Source organism: Myotis yumanensis, unplaced genomic scaffold, assembly GCF_028538775.1.
Source record: "Myotis yumanensis isolate MYYU_CA2020_CCGP unplaced genomic scaffold, mMyoYum1.0.hap1 SCAF_5, whole genome shotgun sequence".
In the NCBI taxonomy this organism is placed as follows: Eukaryota; Metazoa; Chordata; class Mammalia; order Chiroptera; family Vespertilionidae; genus Myotis; species Myotis yumanensis.
Window position 1 is genome coordinate 49,933,533 of NW_027223756.1, and position 22,318 is coordinate 49,955,850.

General features: G+C 39.6%; 1 protein-coding gene across 7 annotated transcripts in view; it reads right to left on the bottom strand.

The window, feature by feature from the left end:
• Window positions 1–22,318, bottom strand: part of INPP4B (inositol polyphosphate-4-phosphatase type II B) — a 593,476-nt gene that overhangs the window by 283,283 nt on the left and 287,875 nt on the right. For all 7 annotated transcript variants that reach the window (XM_070415225.1, XM_070415230.1, XM_070415224.1 and 4 more), the window contains 2 exons: window positions 3,722–3,840; window positions 1,521–1,637 (listed from right to left, as the gene is read on the bottom strand). In XM_070415225.1, the coding sequence (XP_070271326.1) occupies window positions 1,521–1,637; window positions 3,722–3,840 (236 nt within the window). The remainder of the gene's footprint in view (window positions 1–1,520; window positions 1,638–3,721; window positions 3,841–22,318) is intronic.

Here is a 22,318-nt window from a genome sequence, read left to right on the forward strand (position 1 = left end):
TTATAAATGAGGAAACAGAGGCACTGAGAATGAACTCTCCCAGCGTCACAAAGCTGGTAAACATAAGAGGAGCCAGACAGTCAGCCTTCATAATAGACGTACCAGACCACCACAACTACTTCTATTTCACATACATTCTATGCATTTAATTGAACATTTTTGCTGCAACTTTAAAGAAATGAACTTTTCTGGGACTAAGATAAGCAAAAATTGCTTCGATATAGAATTTTTTCTCTGTTAAATACCCCACCATTCATCTATGCTATATATTTTATGGTATAGAGTAGAAAGAAAAGAGAGTCAGGAGCAATTAAAATGCCTAAGTGAGCCGAAACCGGTTTGGCTCAGTAGATAGAGCGTCGGCCTGCGGACTGAAGGGTCCCAGGTTCGATTCCGGATGAGGGCATGTACCTTGGTTGCGGGCATATCCCCAGTGGGAGATGTGCAGGAGGCAACTGATCGATGTTTCTCTCTCATCGATGTTTCTAACTCTCTATCTCTCTCCATTCCTCTCTGTGAAAAATCAATAAAATATATTTTTTAAAAAATGCCTAAGTGAAGGCAGAGTTCAAAGTTAAGTTTCCCCTGGACTTCATCCAGAATCCCATGAAACCCACTGGCCCACCTGCTTTCAAAGTGTCTCCTGGTTTGTGCTTCACTGTTGACCATCAAGACTCCTGCCTTGAAAGCAGACTAAAATGCATTCTAAAGGGAGAGACTTAAAGGAAAAGGCTCATATTTTAAATTCCCCATTATCAATCAATGCCTACCCAATAGCATTCTCTCCAGGCCAGAAATTTTAAGAAAGGCCTCTAGAAAGTTTGCCTGGGCACTTCACTGTCTACCCAAGAGGTCTGGTTCAAGTGGAGGAAAGGTCAGACCAGGTAGGAAGACTGACGAAATCTAGGACAAAATAATCATTGGGACTTTATATGACTTTCATGGAAAGAGGACAATTAAAGCTGCTGTCTAGTGCTTGCATTGCTTTCTCTGTTTGCTTCGGTGCCAGGAACAACTCCAGGAAATACAGAGAGAATGTCTCTCTATACATTATGTACAAGAATAAATTGCAAAAGTAGAACATTTTGTCAATCCGTTTTAGAGTAATTACAATATCAAGACAGTTTTAAGGCATTATTTCATTTCTTCCACTAGCATTCTACCCATAGTATTATACCTTCAGCAACTTCTTAAAACAACAACAACAAAATTATAAACCAAGAGATCAAGCCAGCCTTCCTGAAAAAGAGAAAAATCTGGTCTGGAAGCTTTTGCTCTTACCCAATTGCCAATTTGGTGTTAAGCCAAATGAATTTGGAGAAAAAAAAATCCTAGCAAACTATAAACACAAAACAAGCATCAACACAATACAAACACCATATTTGAAAAAATGACAATTACATTAAAAAAGGAAAACTACACACACACACACACACACACACAAGAGAACACCAAAAAACTAATAGTTTGGAAAAACACAACTCTCTTTCCCAAAGAAAGAAAGCAGTACAAGTACTTACGGTATCATGAGACTTATCCTTGACATCATAGACTGTGAGTTTTATTTTGGTCTCCTCATAGATGGGATACTCAGATGGGAAAGTGACACCCGTCAAAAACAGTGGGTCTCTTGTTCCCTGTAACAGCACAGGCAGACAACTTTAATTCAACAAAGCAGCAACTGCAGCGGGCAGCATGCAGTGACACATGAGAATACAGAAAGTGTGTCTGGGTGTTTGTTTTTCTAGGAAATAGTGCTATAAAGATCTGAATTACAAAATAATGCTCAGAGGCAACAATATGCCCAAGGCCCCAAAAAACTAATATAGATGTTGATAGTAAATGGCCCTACCTCCTTGTCAGAGCTGCTAATAGTTTGAAAACCAATGTTATTTTTATTATATGCAGAACCCTTCTTTGGAGTCAGCTGTTCAGTCCATTTAGAATACATTCGATGGATATAACCTGTAATTGAGGCATATAAGCTAAGATATTGACTCATCAAATTAAGATGAAGCCATTTTCTCATGAAGAACCATTTGGGAAGCGTATGCTGTCCATTTATTTCCTTTCTGAAATGATTCGATGGAAAGCCATGCCCTGATAATGCCCATTTGTTTTTAGATGTTCTGCTGGGTGTGTTTTCCTCAGACTAGAAAACTAACGACAGAAACTAAATATGATGGATTTGACCTATGAAATGTCTAGCTCAGGATACAGTGCTCAGGATATCTCAGTGTCTCAGAACTTATATTAAGAGAGCTGATATCCAACATTAAATTTTATATCTATATTTAAATATCTGTACAAGGTGGGGCACACATAGGCTCATAGTTGTTAATATGGAAAGTAATACAATAATTAATAAATAATAATACAAAAGTAACTATGTTTTGTGTACTCACAACTGTAAACCTACTTTTCGCCTCACCCTGTATTGCTGAATATTATTGAGATGTTTGCTAGAGTTTCTGAAAGCCCAAGTAATTCATTTACTCATTCATTCTTTCTTCTCTTTATTCAGTAAGTACTACTTTTGTTCCTCACTGTGTCAGACACTTTAGAACAGGAAGTGAATAAAACAGCCCCAAGCAACTATAGAATCAAATATAAAAATTTGAAGTAAGTCAAAATAAATAATTTCTTTTATATTTTGGCAATATTTTAAAAATAATGAAGTTGAAGTAATACTTGACATTTTTTTCATATAAATGAACCATTTTACAATTGCAGTCCAGTTTTCTTTAAAAGAATAGGTTATATTTTGTTTGTTCAATTACAGTATCCACCACAAATTATACCAGCATATAGGAAGCCAAAGTTTCCACAGGGCAGACTCCGGGCTGTGTGCAGGCCCTGGGTCATTGCCATTAGAGAAAGGAGAGGAGTTCAGTCTGAATCATTTATTCCACCAACTGCATCAAGACTGCAGGTCAGCACTGAGCCAGCCGGGCCTGAGGTCACTTCTTACAGAGAAACTCATTCTAAACAGTCAGGGCTCACTAGTCCAAGAAAGGCAGGCAAAGCTGAAGGAGTTCAAAACGCACTTTCTTTAGTCCCAGATGTTCAAGTAAGTTCTCTCGCATCCACCAATGTTGTGAAACATGTGTGATAAGAACAAAATAATCAAAAGGGAAGCACTTCCTCGTTTGAGTCTGATCCAACACAATAACAAGTTTCCTCTCGACACATATTGAATGTTATATTAGTAACAATAAATGTAAATAGGAAGTCTCTCATCTGATGAGTAATAATTGCACCTTTTGCCTGGAAACATTACAGTTTTTAAAAATCATTATGGACCTTTCTTTGAAAAATATTGTCCTTTCAAAAGACAGTCACAAACAGCTGAGAATATAGTTTCCACAGATAGACTGAGGAATACAGGAAAAATGAAAAGGGCAAAAAAAAAATTAACAGGTTTAAAATTTCTCTGAGTACTTTCATTTCATTTAAATTTACATATATAACACTAAAAATAAGATCTTTTATGAAAAATGCAAATTCCTCCCTCATTTGTTTATTCTGGGAAGTTACCAGGGCATGCTGAATGACCTCAAGAATGCTTTCCTAAATGACAGGGGATAGTAACACAACATAGCTACAGGCCATGAGCTAACTGATTTCGGCTGCTTGCTCAAATCCAGAGAGAGACTGAGAGAGAGACACACACACACAGAGAGGAATGCAGGCGAGGAATGCAGGCGCACAGCATGCTCACCTCCACAATTTCCGTGCTGGAGTATCTTGTCAGTCCCTGCTCCGAGGGGTGGATTACAGAGATCTGCACCAGGGTATTCAGCTTCCGATCGCGAACAGGAGCCACCAGATCCTTGCAAGCTGGCAGAGGCAGGGCGAAGAGGAAGAAAAGAAACTGACACTAAGTCTCAGGAAAAACTTCTGTCCCGAGTTGGAAGTAAAAACTTAGCTGTGGCACTGAATGAAATCTCCGGGGACTCGGGCTGATTTTACAGAGGAAGTGGAAGTCCCTTGGAAGTACCTTACAGAAATAGGAAGTCACGTGCCGCGGAGCTCAATTGAGAGTTCATTTCCACTGACCACATTTGCAGCTCTTGCAAGTCTCTGCCCTGGGATCCCAGCTCTACTGTGTGACTGCAGCTCAGGGACTCGAGTGCCTATAGTCATTAACACCCGGGCTTTAATTCACACTCTTAGGCTAAGTAAATGGAGCCAGGCGCTATCCAGGAAACTCGCTGTCTGGTATTGACATTGGCTGGATTAGTTCAAAGGTTGGAAGGCACACTTGCTCCTCACCTCGCTATTGCCTAGAGCTAGCTAGCCTCCTAGGGTCCTGCACCAGGACAGAGACTGGGCAGAGAAGCTAGCCTGACAGCAGCACTAGCCACAAGAGAAAGGCAGAGGAGGGGTTAAAAAACAAAACAAAAACCCGCCCTCTGTCTGGGATTCCAGCCAAGTCTGGGAGGGAGAAATGTGGAGTAAAGATGGGTTAAATTTCTGCCCAGGGGCCACAAATGTAAGAACTTTCCTTTGAAACACCAGGCTCATATTACAGACGCTCATTGCTATACCATATTTACTGGAATATTTTCTCCTCCTACATATCATTCTTATAATTTGATCAAGAAAAATAAAAAGATTCCTTTGCAGCAAGCCCCACATCTTCTCTCACTGTGTTTCCTGCCTTGGCTTTGAAACAGTAATTTTACTACACACTGTTGCATCTTGAAGTATGATGCCTTTCCTCACCAGAAGGGGTTCAGTTAAGCTCAGGTGATGGCGTGATGCAGGCTGCAGCAGTGAAAGCAGTCCTGGTCCTGGGTTCATTGGTGGGCGGGGAGGGGGGGGGGGGGGGCGGGCAGAGGGGGCCTGCACTGGGCTCTGTAGCATGCCTACCCCATGCCTCTGACCAGCACAGGAAGAGAAGGAGGGATGGGTGTATTTAAACTACTGGAACAGAGGAACTAAGGCTTAACTCTGAAACTTGAAAGCAAAGGTTATCATCACCTTTCAATGGCTTACAGATCATCTCATTTTGTAGAAGCAGAATGGGAGTAGCAGGCGCTTTGGAAGAAAACAGGCCAGGTTTTGCTCTAGGTATCCCAGCTAAGCCATGCTGGGCAGATTTCATTTCACTCCTTCCTGCCAGACTTGGAGATCTTTTTACTCCTGTACAGTGTTCTGTCATCGTTTCCCCTATTTAAACCATGCTCTCGGTTAGGGAAGCATGTGTGGAAAGAATAATAGCTCCAGTTCATTTAACCCTCACTATTTTTGAGGCATTTTAGTATTGATCTCCTTATTCCTCAAAATGGTGCTTTGAATTAGTTCAGTTTTGCACATGAAGAACGAGTAGCGTGGAGATATTACATGCTCACGTTTACATTTCCAGGCTCTCATCACTTGCTTACATCATGGACCCTTAGCTTCCTTTCCTTTCCTGACATCCTGCATTCCTCGCCCACACAACAGCACTGCTCTCTGGAAGGCCCTTTACCAGGATTCTTTATTGCCCAACCCAAGAGACCTACAGATTTATAAAGTACTGATGTGAGGTTTTTCAACAATGTCAACATATCGCCGGAAGGGGAAAAAAAGTTAGATTTAGACTTTACTGTTCTTTGGTGGTTATTTTGATCATTTCCTCCACTTGCCTTATGAATGTGTTTAATTTATCACTCTCTTTCTTTTCTGCTCACAGCATACAGCTCTCTCTCTCTCTCTCTCTCTCTCTCTCTCTTCACTTATTGATACCAACATATATCTGTCCTTGGATTTTAAAGCTGGGGTCAATTTGTTTCAAACGCATGCATCTCACACACTTCCTGCTCCTAGCCTTGTCGCTACCTTATGACACTTTTGCTCAAAGTAAGTTACTACTCTGGTGATTTCTTATCAGGCGTGAGTGTGGGCTGTGGTTATTTCCCAGAAGTGAGCAGCTGTTCTCCATGTTATCAGAGAAGCTCTCAGACTCACTCCTAATAAAAACAGAGAAAAGCTCCACTCAACTGAAAGTTCCGTCCAAACGAATTTGCAGATCCCCCAATACTGATGAAGTAAAAGCAATAATGGCACTTTGTGTGTCTTTATATTCTATACCTAGAAACAAGTACAGAAAACAACTCAAGTCATATCTTGGGGTACACATATCTCTTTTCTTCTCAACAGCCCAAAGAATTTATTGTTCCCTAATGTGTATGCAGCAAGATGTCATGCAAGGACCCTCAGATGGGTCAGAATTCCTGAGCTGTATCCCAGATTCCCTGTTTCCTAGTTATGTGCCACTAAGTCTCAGACTCTTAGACACTCAATTTCCTCAAATGTCTATCTATTTCTCAGGGTGGAGGAGAGGAAGAAATTATGCCCTTCGTATGAATGGATTTTCTTTTCCATGCAAAATAAAGTCCACTAATATCATCATACTAATACTAATTAGCATTAATACCAACAGTTACCAATATTTATTGTTGTGTTATACTGCAAAATAGTTTTTTATTGACTCATTCATATTCAGACAGCCCCATAAAAGCTATCACCAGACCCAATATTTCTTTGTAAATATAAAACCCACTACATGAGTCATTACATGTCATAATGTGAAACCCACACCCACCATGGATCTATTAGAACACATATACTGAAACTATATGTATTGAGAGGTGAGGGGTGATAAATGCTGAGTGACTGCATTGCTTCATGAAGAGAGAACTCACTGGGGCACAGTAAAGTCTAACCTGCACAGGAATTACTCAGTAGCCAAGAAGAAGCCTGAAAAATCTATTTCAGAAATCAAACAATGTCCTATTGGTCTTCCAGCCATACTTACCACTGCCCACTACCCAACCAAAATTCCATTCTCAGAGTGACCCTCATAAATGGCCTGCTGCTGCTGTTTTGTTTTGTTTATTTAAGTATTCTTGAATCAAATGGGTAGTGACGAATCAATGCAATCGATTGTTCATCAGTATATTTTTACTTTTCTTTAGTCCTTTTTACTAGCTTAGTTTTGGACTAAGCTATTTAAAAGTATTCTCAGAGCCCAGACAAGTGAAAATACACAAGATGTTGACAGGTTGGGATTCCAATGTGCTTGTGTCCACTGAATTGACTGTTTTTAAATTTTTTTTTTACTGAAAAGGGGAAAAATAACAATATAGAAGTAATGCGTAATTTTTTAAGTATAATTTGAAACATTTCTTTAGGAAAAATAAAAAAGCTACAAGAGATTATTTTTCCTGTTAAGTGCTATAATTACTAGCAATGTGAGGGTCCACTTTCTAATTATGAGATTATGAGATACTTATAGGTGTCTCTAGCTCAGACCTGTACAGGAGCCAGGAGGCTCCCACTCTCCTAGAAGGGAATTCTCAGTAGAGGTGCAACGATAAAAACAAATGGAGCTTCAATATCTCAGGGAAGGGCCAGGCATTCAGCCAAGTGGAAAGTGGAAAGCGTAGGCTGCGACAGAAGAGGGGACCGCTATCTACTCAAAGTCACTGCCTGAAGGAATAAAAGGCCATTGTGGCTTGATTTCAGAATTTGTCCAAAGCTTGAAATCCCAGTCACTGTAAGAGCTAAAACTCTCAGAGCCACACAAAATACATCTGTGACTAAATTTGGTCAAAGAGCCAGGAGTTGCCAACCTCTGTTCTGGATGCTTAAAGCTACTCCCTGAATTCTTAGGAATAGAGCGTGGATCATCTTTTGCCCAGTAGTTCAAATATTTGAGAGTCCAGAAGTTAAAGGGCAGGGTCTTCCAGGATCATATGAGGTTACTATTCTGTCTACATAAAAATACTGTTTTTATAAATGAGCAGTTTGTTTCATTCAGCCATCATTTCTAAATCATGCCAACAGCTCAGTCCCAGCAATAATCAATTTGAAGTGGAGCACACGTTCTTTCAGGTGCCTTGGAACACAGCAGCACTGGCCAAATCCTAGGAGTTCTAAGACCTGCCTGGATGTGGAATGCACCAATAAGCAGAGGTACCTGCCACCGGCTTGCACAACAGCGGTGCTGTGACCCGCCAGGCCAGCGTGAGTTCCCTTCAACACCAAGCAACTGTCTCTTTCCCCTTAAGAACTCTGTCTTCGGTGAAGTCAGCTCCTTTTTCTTGCCTCACTCCATTTCATCTCGCTTCTTGCCATTCAGTGTTAGTGGCATCAAACAAAGTTTCTCCAGAACAAAGCAATGGTCACAAGCAGAGGAGATGAGGGAGCAGCACTTTAGTGAGAGTCTCCACATCTCGATAATTCTGTTCTTCAGTTAGCCAAAGGAAAGTTAGGCTTAGAGGAGAAACCACACAGTATAACATAGATAAAATAAAGGAATTTTTTTCTACTTGAGATAAAATTGTATTTGAGACCTGGATTTAGCCTAAATAGCTATATACCTCTGGATAAATGACTCTATTTGAGCCTCTGTATTCTTATCGATTAAATGAAGTTTTTTAAAAAAGCAACAAATTTCATAGATTTGTTATAAATATTATATGAAGTCAAGTATGTAGAATGTAGGTACATAATAGGCACTCTAAATTAATATGATTATAGTTGTACATTGACACAAAATGGATTTTATTACCCAATAAAATTAATTTTTTTAAAGAGAAAGGAGGGAAGAGGGAGAGAGAAACATCGATGATTGGCTGTCTCCTGCATGCCCCCGCAACCCTGGAAACTGCCCTGACCAGGAATTGAACCAGTGACCTCTTAGTGCATGGGAAGATGCTTGACCAACTGAGGTGCACTGGCCAGGGCTCTATCCAATATTCTTATAAAAATTATGTGCTCAAGGTATTCCAGGTTGGTCTGGATTTTGTGTTACCTTACTCTTTTTCATTAAAAGCATTTTATTACTATTGTATATATATATATATATATATATATATATACACACACACACACACACACGCACATATATGTATATATATACATGTATATATGTATATATATGTATATACATATATACATATATATGCAGGTGTGTGTGTGTGTGTGTGTGTGTGTGTATATATATATATATATATATATATATATATATCCTATATAATAAAAGCCCAGCGACCGAAACGGCAGAACGACCAGAACGACCAGAGACCAGAATGACTGCGGCCCCTTGCCCAGGCCAGCCCCACCCCCCAGTGAGGACCCCCACCCTGATCCAGGGCCCCCATCAGGGTAGGCCGGCCGGTCCCCACTTGTGCACTTATTATATGGGCCTCTATCCTATATAATAAAAGGATAATATGCAAATTAACCCTAATGGCGGAACGACCAGAACAACCACTTGACCAGTCGCTATGAGATGCACTGACCACCCCTTGGTCCTTTCCCCTGGCCAGCAGGCTCTGATTGCCCAATGGCGAACGGAGAACCAGGGCTGGGTGGTAGGGGGCATGGGTGGCGCCAGCCAAGGCCCCCGCCCCGCCAGTCACCCCACACAGAGGGCAACAGCAGCAGAGGCAGGGCTGGTGAGCAGGCAGAAATGGCTGACCTCTCGGTCCCTTCCCCTGGCCATCAGGCTCCGATTGCCCGATGGCAAACAGGTACCCAGGGTGGGTGGCAGCAGGGGGAGGGGCTGGCTGTGGGCAGCTGGGGAAGATGGCCCTGATCGCAGGCCAGGCCTAGCGACCACACCCATTCACCCCATTCACGAATTTCGTGTGCCGGGTCTCTAGTATATCTCTATCATAAAAACCTCGGGGTCATAACACCGTCACTGCAGAATGACCAAAGACTCATTGCCAGAAGGCTGCATGCGCAGTGAGGTGTGCGTGGGTGGGCGGGGACTTGACTCTGGGTCCCATATCCTGCCCCCGTGGCGGGAGTCAGTCTGGGTCCCACCAGCACAGTGGGTCTGGGTTTCCCGCGTGTTGCACATTTGTTCTCTAGAGTGTGAGTGAGTGTGTGTGTGTATGCCTGTGACATTTTTGTGCCTTCTTGTTTAAATATCAATAGATAAGGGAAACAGAAAAACCCTTTATTGGATTATTTGTTGAATTCAGCAATCATAGGTATCATGAATATACCACCTTCTGTGCAACCAGATGGGCACACTCACACTGGTTAATTTCACTTCTGACTAGGCACTTCCAAAGGAGAAGCCATTAATAGCAGAAAGCTTTGTTTTCTGTCTGCCTCAGATGTGCTACATGTAAATGGTCAGCTTCCCCTCTAAGCACAGGTTTAGCTAGGAAGTAAGTTACTTGACTCTGTGGATAATAGTTTACAGGGAGGTATTATCTTAAAACTGAAGTATCCCAAGGAATCATGGAAAGACTTGCTCCTCTGCTCTATACTCCCTTCATCAAAGAGGAAGACTATTAATTCTAGTAAAGCTTCTTTTTCTTATAATTAAAAAGAAATGTTACAGGTTGATCCCAATATAGGGTGATGAAAGCACACCTTTTATACCCTTTAAAGACTATTCATAGGGAAAAACAAAGACACGAATCCATGTCCCTCAAGGGCAAGGAAGGCCAATGTACAGAGGACTGAAGACATGCTGAATAGAAAAGCAGCCTGATACAAACAGGGCTTGAGGGAAATAGACATCTGGTTTTCAGGCTCCCTCAACTCAGCACTCTTCTCCTCCCACCACCATGAGAAGCAGCCACTTCCCTAAGCCTGTGGTGTGGGTAAGCCCCTTGTAGCCTAGAAAACAGTTTTTTCTTTACTTTCCAAATTCTTAACATTTAGTCAGGTTGCTAAAAAAAAAAGTCACATATATAACCTGTTCCTTGTGCTTCAGAAAATTAGATGCCACTAATCAATTGATACACCAATTTGGGTTATATTTCCAATCCAATAAATTACTGGACTTCATTATATGGTTTCCCAGTTACCACTGTATACCGGTGATTACATCTAGATTAAATCAATTTACACCATACATTAAAAGATATATGTAGCCCTTAAAAAGCCTGATAGCCCTTCTCTCAACTTACTTTGCCATTATAAAATGTCTTCCTTTTAAAAAATTTCTTCTGCCTTTCTGGGTTTTTTGCTCTTCCTTTTTCTCAGGAATTTTAATCTTCCGAAGACTAGGATCTCAACCTTGACAGTTCAGATCCCCTGAGTGGATTCAGTCCCAGGGCACTGCAATGCCTGATCATTCATTTGTGTGCAGTAAAACGGCTGAATACACAGTGTCCCTGCCTCATACTAACATCCACACAATGAGAAGTTCATGAGCAGTTAGGAACACTATTCCCTCTTGAATATTTTCTTAAGGCTATTTCTTAGAAATATGTGGCTATAGAGCATGCTTAGCTAACTTATAGCCATTCATATATATCCTTCCATTTCATTCTGTATTCTCTGCAGAACCTGCACATCTCTAATTGATTGAGCTGAGTGTGATATTTTGCCCTCCCTGTTCATTTTAGCTTAATTTCAACTGATCAAGCCTATTTTCTACAATTTTTCTGATTTGGTATTATTTCTTCGTGTTCTCTGCTATTTCAAACATCCTGTCTTATGTTTTTCTCATCAGTATGAAAGGTGAGGTTATCGAAGTCATCACTTGCATATTCATAAGACTTGACTGCTGAGGTCAGGAATACATCTTTCTTAACAAACCACAACTTCTTCCTTCAGTTAAGTAACCATTTTTTAAGCCTTTATAGAAATTAACAAAAATGTGTTATTTTTCTCCTTAACTGTTGTGTGGGAGATTTTAATTAAGACACACTTCCCTAAATAATTTGTGAACACTGCATAGCTGCCAACATAAGCAATATTTTTTGGAAAAAAGAAAAAAAATGTATAAAAGTTGTGTGGAAGAAATAATTTAAAATTTGGAATTTTTTTGTTGTTAACATATTTTATTTATTTTTACAGAGAGGAAGAGAGAGGGATAGAGAGTTAGAAACATTGAACAGCTGGCTCCTGCACACCCCTTACCGGGGATTGAGCCTGCAACCAAGGTACATGCCCTTGACAGGAATTGTCCCCAGGACCCTTCACTCTGCAGACTGATGTTCTATCCACTCTATCCACTGAGCCAAACCAGTTAGGGTTCTTTTTTTTTTTTTGCACTGAATTCAAAATGTTAATATTCCAAATTCAAAATTAGGGTAAAATAAATTTACTCACATAACTTGAACAAACACCATTAATTTTAGGTTTCCAGGAAGTCAGGGGATAAAAAGTAATTCAGTATTTAATGTTCAAATATAAGAAATCAACCCAAGGAATCAATACACACATATACAAACTCACACACACACACACACACACACACACACAGACTAAATAAACAAAAAATAAAGCCATCCTGATGAAAGAATTCCTTACACATATTAAAATAATACTAGATTTTTTTTGCTTCTATATGACCTCAATAAAATGTTAATGTCATACAACTTTTTTTCTAAATTTTTAAAAGAACTCTGCTGTAAAGAAAAAGCAAAGTCCTATGCAAGTTATTTTATTTTTTTTAGATTTTATTTTAAAGAGAGAGAGAGACAGAGAAAGAGGGCAAAACATCAGTGTCAGAGAGACACATCAATTCCCCACACACACTCCATCCGGAACCGAACCCGCAACCTGGGCATGTGCCCTGACTGGGAATGGAACTCAACCTGAGACCCTCTGGTGCACAGGACAACATTCAACCAACTGAGCCACACTGGCCAGGGCAATATCATACAAATGTTAAGGTTTCTCCCATTTAAGATTATACATGAAGCTTGCAAAGAATATGGGGGTGTGGAGCAGGAAGCACAATTTACTGCACACTTACTATGTCCCACGTGGCATTAGGCTTACACTTTGCTTGTGTTAGCTCATGTCCAGAACAAAGATGTGCCTATTGCTGCCTCATGGTTCCATTAGTTCCATATCCATATTTTTAACTAAACAGTCAGTCACATTTGTAGATCACAACATATGGCTAAAGATGAAGACTATTATTTATATGTTTATTTATTTTTTACCAATAGTTCAGTATTCAGCAGCCTGCGTTAATATTTTGTCAGTAACATCATTCTATCCCATCTGGTCCCATGCATGGTCAGCGGTGATTTCACTATGTAACAAGAATTTTAAGACTGCCAATACTCTGATAATAGAATTCAAGTAAAACTTGAGGAAAGGATGAGAATAATGCCATAGAGAGAAACCAGATGACAGAGTTATTGAGAAATATCGGTAATAATTTGCAAGAAGGAATTGAAGAGATTTTGTTACAGAAATACTGCTTTCAAATTCTTGCTACATTGAGATTTAAGCACCACTGCTCCTAAATTTCATTTCAATGGATTCACTTGTAAATTAAACTGATTTCTTTGACGTAGATAGCTAGATTTAAGAAAAGAGAAACAGGACCTGAAATAAAATGTGCTACTTTGCCCCCAACCCCATAACAAGACAATATGAAGATATGCCACCATATTTTATATGGATCTGTGTGTGTTAAATGAAAACATGTTGGCCTTTTACATAAAGTGGCTGAGAAGATGACACTCACTTCTATAGTTGGGACATTATACATACTAGAGTAAACTACCTCCTTAGTATCGTTTGCCAGTTTTTGCATCATTGAAGAATCTAGAGGGAGAGAAAAAAGGAACCTGGGCCTGGAACAGTGGTGCTCTGGGGAATTGCTCTTTTCAGGAGCAATGAAGATGCCAGCTGTACAGAAGACTGCATATTTGCATGTGAAAAGAACAAATTTGGTCTAAATCACTATTGTCAGTACCAAAGATTCCCTTCTCCAGCTTGTCCAGACTCCCTCAGCTTCTCTCATGTCAAGCCTCAGAAATTTCTATTTTGTCTTATTTTCATGAGTGTTACCTAGGTAGCTGAGACTCCATCCTCAAGCCATTGAATTCAAAACAAGTCTATGCTTGCGTGTCTTCTGGTTCTGATATCCCATGCTAAATGCGGTAAACCTCATAGTGGTCTGGCATCATCGCCTGGCGCTGTGTACAGATTTGGCTCTTTGTGTGCGTGCTCCAAATCCACGCTCCACTTCAGAAACAAGTGCTTGCAGCTTTCTGCTGTTCTTTTCAACAGGAACATATGTGCTGCTTAAGAAAGAATGAAAATGTTATTCCAAGAGTGGAAGCTGGTCCCTCTGAATACTAAAAGAAATAGCTCGTGAGTCCGTAAATGGAAATCTATAGTGTCTGAAGGAGGATTTCAGAAGAGGAAGAAACACAGGAAACCACCTTAAGCCTTTTATCTGCTCAAAGGCCAAGAGGACAACATTTTTCCAGAACTACCAGTTCAACATGAGAGATAATAGGATTCCCATTCAGGATTCCTGTCCAGGACAAGCACAGAGCCCATCAGTGGATCCAGCAGGGAGCACGGGTGAGTGGGAAGTGGCTGCTTCCCAGATGTACTTCCAAACCTAAAGATGAGGCCAGTGCAGTGGGTGGAGACAATTAGTTACAGGAGGGGCAGCAGGAAAGTCAGGACCCAAGTCGCCAAAGGTAGATGGCTAAGAGATGTGTGCTCAAAGTTGTTGAACTCCAACTGAGGACACAAAATGATGTCCAGAAAGTGTTTGGGAGTTTGAGGAAGAATCAAGGAAATAGGATCCTGGAATATTGCCTTCAGGAGTTGATTCCCTATTAAAGGAAGCTAAGGTCCATCTGTCTGGGCAGGAAGTAGTAAGCAATTCAGAAAGCAGTTATTTAATCCGGATGACTTCACGAATAACACACAGACTCATGGTCTGCGTTCCACCCAATCCTGACTGCAGCAATTTTTAGACATGCTTTCCCAAACTAAAATGTTTTAGATGAATTTCATTGTGTGTGTGTGTGTGTGTGTGTGTGTATATATATATATATGTGTGTGTGTGTGTGTGTGTGTGTGTGTGTATGTATATACATTGCACATAGGAGCTTAAATGTTAGAAGGTGGTTCTTAAATTAAGGTAATTTTTAAAATTTCATTATTTTTTCTCCTATAAATGTATTGTGCTTAGTAATTATATGTGGAATTATTAAATGTTTCTATGAAATTGCTGTCCCTCTAATGCCAAATATTTTACAAGTCAATTGGAAGTATTAAATCAAAGCCATACATAGAAAGAGTAGGAAATAAGGGGGGGAAGGACAGAATAGGAGAATGGATGGTTCTGAGAGGATAATTAGCTTCTCATTTTATTGTCTCCATCTAGAACATTCTTTGGGGGCAGACAAATTTTGAAGAGCCCAAAAAAGATAACTCCTGTTTTTCTTGAGTCTTTTGAGTCAATCATGTATGTGACTTTCCTGTAGAAAAGAGAAAATTTCTATATTCATGTCCAACATAGGGCTTTAGGACAGTCATTTCTTCCATCATAAGATTGTTGACTCACAGGAAATGAAATAAGGTCGGCACAGATAATCTAAGGCTAGATATGACTAGTGATCTAGGAGACCTGAGACAAGAAGGGGAAGACCAGTGAGTCTGAAGGTGAGAAGACAAATGTGGTTAGCTGGAGGGCACAAAGAGTCTAATAGAGCAACAGCTATGAGTTTAACACTATGTCAAAACAGTGTAGATCAGATAACTTGAAAGTGAGAGAAAGTGGTTCTATGAGAATCAGAGTTTGAAGGGAACAAAGAGCATGTCTCAGAATATTTGGGATCTCCAAGGAGAGCAGTTCAAAACTAAAGCTCACCAGAGCATCTGCTGGGTGAATGAAAAATGCTTCAGAGCCCTGGCTCTACAGGAAGTTTCAGATAGAAGGAGAAGTAGACTATACTACCCAAATTACATGAAAGAACCATCTTCTCAGCTCTTCCAGGACATGTGGTAAACTGGATAAGCTAAGAATATGAGACACCTTCTATTTGAAGGTCCCCATGGCAGTACTTACTTGCTCTGTGTAGTAAATACCCGAAAGATCAGAGTCAGAGACTACAGTCCTGACTGGGTGACTTTAAATTTGTGTTGGAGTCTCCATATCCTCCACTGGAAATGGGGACAATAATTATAGTTATTCCCACTGAGTGCTTGTGAAGATCCAATTGAATATGTGAAAAAAGATCTATTAAATTCCTGATAATCCTATATGATAAAAGACTAATATGCAAATTGTCCCCTCAGGAGTCGAGCGGGAGACCAGGGGTTCGATCACTCACTATGACGTGTGCTGACACCAAGGGGTAGTGCGGAACATGGCAGGAAACTGATGAAGGAGGAGGCAGGGAGGCCAGGAGGCGGAGAACCTGATCGGCCCTGATTGCTGGCCAGGCCTAGGGACCCTACCTGTGCATGAATTTCGTGCACTGGGCCTCTAGTGTATTAATAAAGTACTTCTCATTTTCATATATATTAGTTCAAATGCCTTATGAAATAGCAATTATTACCCAAACTTACTGATTAGGAATAAGAGTTTCTGAAAGAGTAAGTGGTTAATCCAAGATAACAATTAGAATAACAGCATTAAGAGGTCACATATACATCTAGCACTATTCTTAGTGCTTTAAGTGCACTACCTCACTTAACCCACAAAACAACCCAGTTAAGATAAATTGTTCAGAGTTGCATAGGTAGCCAGTAGCAGAATCAGGATTCATACACTCTTAGCAGCCCACGCTCTCAAACACTGCCCTTGTACTGCCTTCTCTCAGGGTTACATGTATAAGCTGAAATGTATAGGCCAAATCTCTGGACCCAGTTCATTTCTACTGTTTTAGTTATCTGCTATGCTTCTTACTATGTTCATAAGGACATCTCCATAACAAGATTGCTGCTTCCTGATGCTGTCATAATACAGACATCTTAAAGTTACTTTGTGAAGAATTTTAGGTGTAGACTTCTACACAGGTAAGCAATTGTCAGCTATCCAGTCTAGTTACAGAACTCATTTCTTCAGCTCTGCCTATGACTGACTCATCCTATCAGTTCTCTCTGTAAGAACCCTAAGGGCAGTAAAGCTCTATCTTTCTGAATATAATTTACTAACAACAAAATATCAATAGTTAAACAATTGTATTTCTTGAGAAATTTAAAATTAATTGCTTTTTTACAAACCACTGTGTTAGTAGTAATTATGAAATGTTTCAAAGGTACATCTACATATATAAACTTATTTAATGAAGAAACATGAGCGGAACAAAGCAAAGGCACCCATGCATGCATCCAGTTCATGGATATTTATGGACTGTCTAAACGTGCCCAACATGATTCTAGGTGACAGTTTCATAGCGGTGAACAAGGACACAAGTTCCCTATTTTAAGGAGCTCATAATCTAGTGAGACATGAAATTTAAGAGAATAATTTATTGAGAATTTTAAACAGGATGATTTAATTGAGAATTTTAGAAGACCATGGATCAGGGAAACCTTCTCTGATGAGGTGACTTTCAGCTTGGAAGGCGGAGGCAGCAATGCCAAGACTCAAAGGTTTGGCCTATTTGACAGGCAAAAAGAAGACGAGTGGGGTTGCTGAGCCAAAAGATTAGCACAGACAAGGTGAGAATGGATGCTCAAGATCCGTGTGGAATGTGGTAAGGCATTTCAATTTTATTCTAAGTGAAATAGAAGCCAATGGAGGATTTTATCTAGGGCAGTGAAGTAATCACATTTACATTTCTGGTAAGAGCTGATAGTGGCTTAGAATTGAAGGATAGTGGTGGCAATGGAGAGAGGTGTTCAACTTCAGAATGTTTTTTCAACATGGAAATTATAGGACATGATGGGCTTGATGTAAATTTTGGGGAAAAGAAGAATTTAGAAAGACTTATAGTTTGGGGATTTGTGTAACTGATTGGATGGTGATGTATTTTACAGATGGGCATCAAGGGGCATAAAATGTTTTAAAGGGCAGGAATGAGAATCAACAAATCAGATTTAACTATCTGAAGCATAAAATACCGCCTAGGTGAGCCAGTGGAGATATCTACTAGCCAGTTGAAAATGGGAGCAGAGAGCTCCATGGAAAAATGAGGGCAAGTCACCAATTTTGGAGACAAAGACTCATAATTGTTATTTAACATTGTTTAGACCGAGATCGTGTTTAAGTTTTTTGTAGTATGGGGATAAAACTTACATTCTGAATGGCACAAGTTTTGACCTGGGATATTTTTTTTCTCCTCAAACTGACTTCTGCCCCCTCACCACTGCAGATAATGGCCGAGAGCAATCTATGTCGTTGATAAAGTAGAGGTCATGCAGGAGTAAGGGGCACAGCACTTGAAAAGTTTGGGGCTTTCTCCTACCAGGCAAAGCATTCAACTGCTGGCAGGTCACCTAACCCCTCCGAGAATCAGTATCTTTGTTGTGAAATGGAGGCAGCACCACCTTTGCCAGCTGCAAAAGGTCAAAGCCCAAGTGAGAAGCCTTTGGGAAAAAACTGTTTTGTACAATGGAAACGAGAAGGGTCTTTTTTGGAATTCTGAGCCCCACTCCACTTGGTCACTTCTCTTCCCCATGGCATGGCTCCCAATAGGATACATTCGGGTACCATCTGCTCGACAAGAAGGCTGACGGACAAATTTCAGCCCCACAGACAGCAGCATCATAACCTCAGCGGCTTTTGACTTTACACAAAGCAAAGCCACCTAATGAACAAAGCCCCTAGGTAGTCCTGATTCCTCAATTACTCATACATGGCAACAGATGCTGCAAAGGTAGACCTGATCCAGCGACCAGCCGCTCTCAGTAATTAGACAGTGGAGGGAAGAGTGTAATTAGGTGAATCACACAGAAAGAGAAAGAACCTGGAAGGAGCATATTGATCATGGCTGAAAGACACAAATAAAGACGTTAGAAGGTGAATATTAAAAAAATAAACCCTAGCAAATAATTTGTTAAACCTATGTGGAAGGATCAATTTAGGCCTATGAAGTTAAACCTGGTCCAAGACCCCCTTTAATTAAAAGCTTCTATGATATATATTACGCAGAAAGAAATTTGACAAGAAGAGTAAATATAATTTATCACAGCAAAATTCAGTTAAATGATACAGTAGTGGCAAAAAGAAGAAGAGAAGTTTGCTATCTCATGTACTTCTCATTTATTACTGATGTCTGGTATCTGAACCTCCTGAAGAGGGCCAAGCTGGAATTTAGATCAATGTCAATAAGAACATTCCAACAGTGGCACACATTACATCTTCAGTCCCCAGAAGCCACTACCCACATGACGGATCTGTTAAAAACTTCTAATTGGTTCATTTTTCTCTTCTTTCAATAAAATCTCTAATTATTTCAGGATTACGAAAACATTATGCGGGTCTTAGATAACTTTTTATTGTCTTCCCTTTCCCATTCCTGTACTTTTAATAACCAGCCGCAAAGAACATGGCCTTTGGAATTAACATCTATATTCCTCCACTTCCTGGCCTTATGCCCTTGGGCAAATGACTGAATTCATCTGTGAACATGAATAGCTGAAAGTCTGTTTAAGGAGTAGAGATAAGAAGTGAAAAGGGTACAGCCTAATACCTCTCCCTAAGCGATAGCAATTATTATGCACAAAAATGCAACATCAAGACCCCCTGCTTCAGGAAGTATTCACTATGATGAAGTGATTCAACCAACATTATATTCAAAACAATAAAGGTTAACCAATCATTAATTGCATGTCAAATACCAGTTTAAGTACTTTATGTATATTAACTCATTTAATCCTAACAAGAACTTTACAGTTAGATACTGATATCCTCCCCATTTTACAGATAAGAAAGCCAAGAGTCAGAAACATTGTGTAATATTTCTAAGGCCACAAAGCTAGGTAGTAACAAAGACAAAATTCAAATCCTAGCAATGGGCTTTGCACCCCCCTCTTTAGCTGGTGAGCTATAGTGTCTCCCCACTCAGATTATAAACTGAAATCTGAGCCTGAAATGCAAATACATTTCTATTAGTTGTCTATTATTTTTATTGTTGTGTTGTTGATAAATGGTTGTTTTGAAAAATATCTCCTAAGTACAGTCTGCCCTTCATATAAGGAGGTTTTGCATCTTTAGGTTCAACCAACTTCAGATGGAAAACAGTATTTCCCATTTCAGGGCCGGGAATTTGCGGAGATCCAATTGTATGCACTGTTCTGCACCATTTCACATAAGGGACTTGAGCATTCACGGTTTTTTGTATCCAAGGGGGTTCTGGAACCAAAACCCCACAGGTACCAACAGACATCAATATCACTTGCTAGTTATCTGATGCTGTCGAGACTGAGATAGCTCAAAGACAGACACATAGGGATGATTCTTGTATGTGCAAATTCTGCAGAGGTATGCAATTTTCAGGAGCACAGCATGGCTGCAAATTTTGTAGTGTACATACAGCTCAGCACACCCAGAGCTTTCTCTGAGTTTCATATCCCCAGTGCCAGTAAGACTCAATTAGTTCTTTCTGATACCTAAATACAATTTGCTAGCAGTAAGACAATGTTCAAAAGACTGTGTTCATTTAGAATTTTAAAACAAATTCCTAATATGTATGTAACAATTATAAAATATTGCAAGAGGATTTCTAGAGACTTAATTTATTTTTAGAGTGGGATTAGAAGTAATAAAGAGGGAAATGTAAATGAGAATTAAACGCATCAACTTGGAAAATGAGCTCTAGGATTTTGTTTCATGTATTTAGCTACTCCCTTTGCCTCAACTGTCCCTATGCTCCTTCTCAAATCAAATGAAACCCTATTCATCCTTCCAGGCCTGGTCCAAAGGCCACTTCCTCTGAGATATTCTTTCCAATGCCTCAGTTACATTTAATCACTGCTTGTGCAGTCCTTCTATAGTTCTTGGCTTATACTGTTATTTTGCTCTGATTGCAATCTGCCTGGCCTTACAGTTGTTTGTCTTACCAGCTCCTGGAAATCCTTGGGAGCGGGAATCGATAAGGAGGGAATACAGGCTGATGGTTAAAAGCAGGAGCTTTCGAATCAGAAACAACTCAACTTGGATCCTGACTGTCACTCAACTCCCATAAGATCTCTGGAAAGTCGACCATTAGGAATCTTAGATTTTTTTTATCTTTTGAGTGCAGATAACATGGGAGAGCATGCCCTGTACTGAGGTTTCCTGGTTCAAATCTGGGGCTCATTACTTTACCTATTTATGTGTAAGTTTCTTTTCCTGTAAAACAAGGATGATAATAGAGCAATTATTTCATAAGGAAAATTAAAGTAGTTAACTTATGCAAATTATTTAGAACAATGTATGGTGAGCAAATAAGCTCTCAATAAATGTTTCTTATTTTTAATGTTATTATCCTGCAGAATTGTGGTGAGAAAAAAATCGCTTCCTGTTTGTAAGGAGGTAAGCATATACTTGGCACAAAACTATTGTTCAGTGGAATGCAATTTTTTCTAAGGAAAGTATCATACTCTAAGAATCAAGAACATGACAATAAATTTATAATAGACAACAAAATAGGGCCAGCCCAGGCCTTGTCTAATTCTTGGCAGTTGTTTCTCTTGTCTCTTGAAGATTATCTAGCAGCTTGTATGAAGCAATATTTTTTTATCAATAAATTAAATATAAAATATACTTCTGTGCTTGGTATTCCCTTTACCTGGCCCTGCATACCAAGTAAAAGACAAAAATACTAAAGAAGATACACTAAAATCTTCCACTCTCCCTCTGGAGTTTTAAACAAGTCAGAGTTTTATAATCATTTATAGAACACAGACCAGCAGAAGTAGAAGTATGGACACGGGAAAATCAGTAAGTTTGGCCTCTTAAGATTTTCTCTTTCAGAGAAACATATAAAACTATGACTGATTTACAGCAATTCATAAAGTATAAATGGACCTGACATGTAGGTTAATGAAGGCACTAGCGAGCTATAAAAGCTGTGTCTATAAAGAGATGAGACTGTTCGGTGGTGCTTATCAATTCAGGCATATTTTTATACACATTTCAAATTCTGAAAACGGAAAACTGATCACATGATTGACATGATTTTGTTTCTAACTGGGCTTTCATAAATAAAAAGGCTCTATATCCAAAATCCAAAATTAGTACACATAATCTAATATGCAATCCAAGAGGAGAATAGAGCATTTGGAATCAGTGTTTTCCTGGACAAAGCCTTACCAACCACAGAGGAAAACCTCTCCTTACTAAAGCCACTCTAATATCCGAAGTAACCTACCTAAGGACATCTTGTCATTGGCATGCTGTGATAAAACTGAATTTTAACCATTGAACACATTAGACTTATTGTTTTGAATTTATGACACATATGATGTCCATATAAAATATGAAACACATTTTTATAAGCTTTCTATTGACTCTGGGATGAACTTATAAAATAGTTCATAGAAATTTATTTTATCTCATTGTCAATATTAGTCTTCTCTATACATTTTCAACAATGGATTCAAGAGAATAAATGTACCCAGATTTTAAGAAATGATCACTCTTCTTAAATGC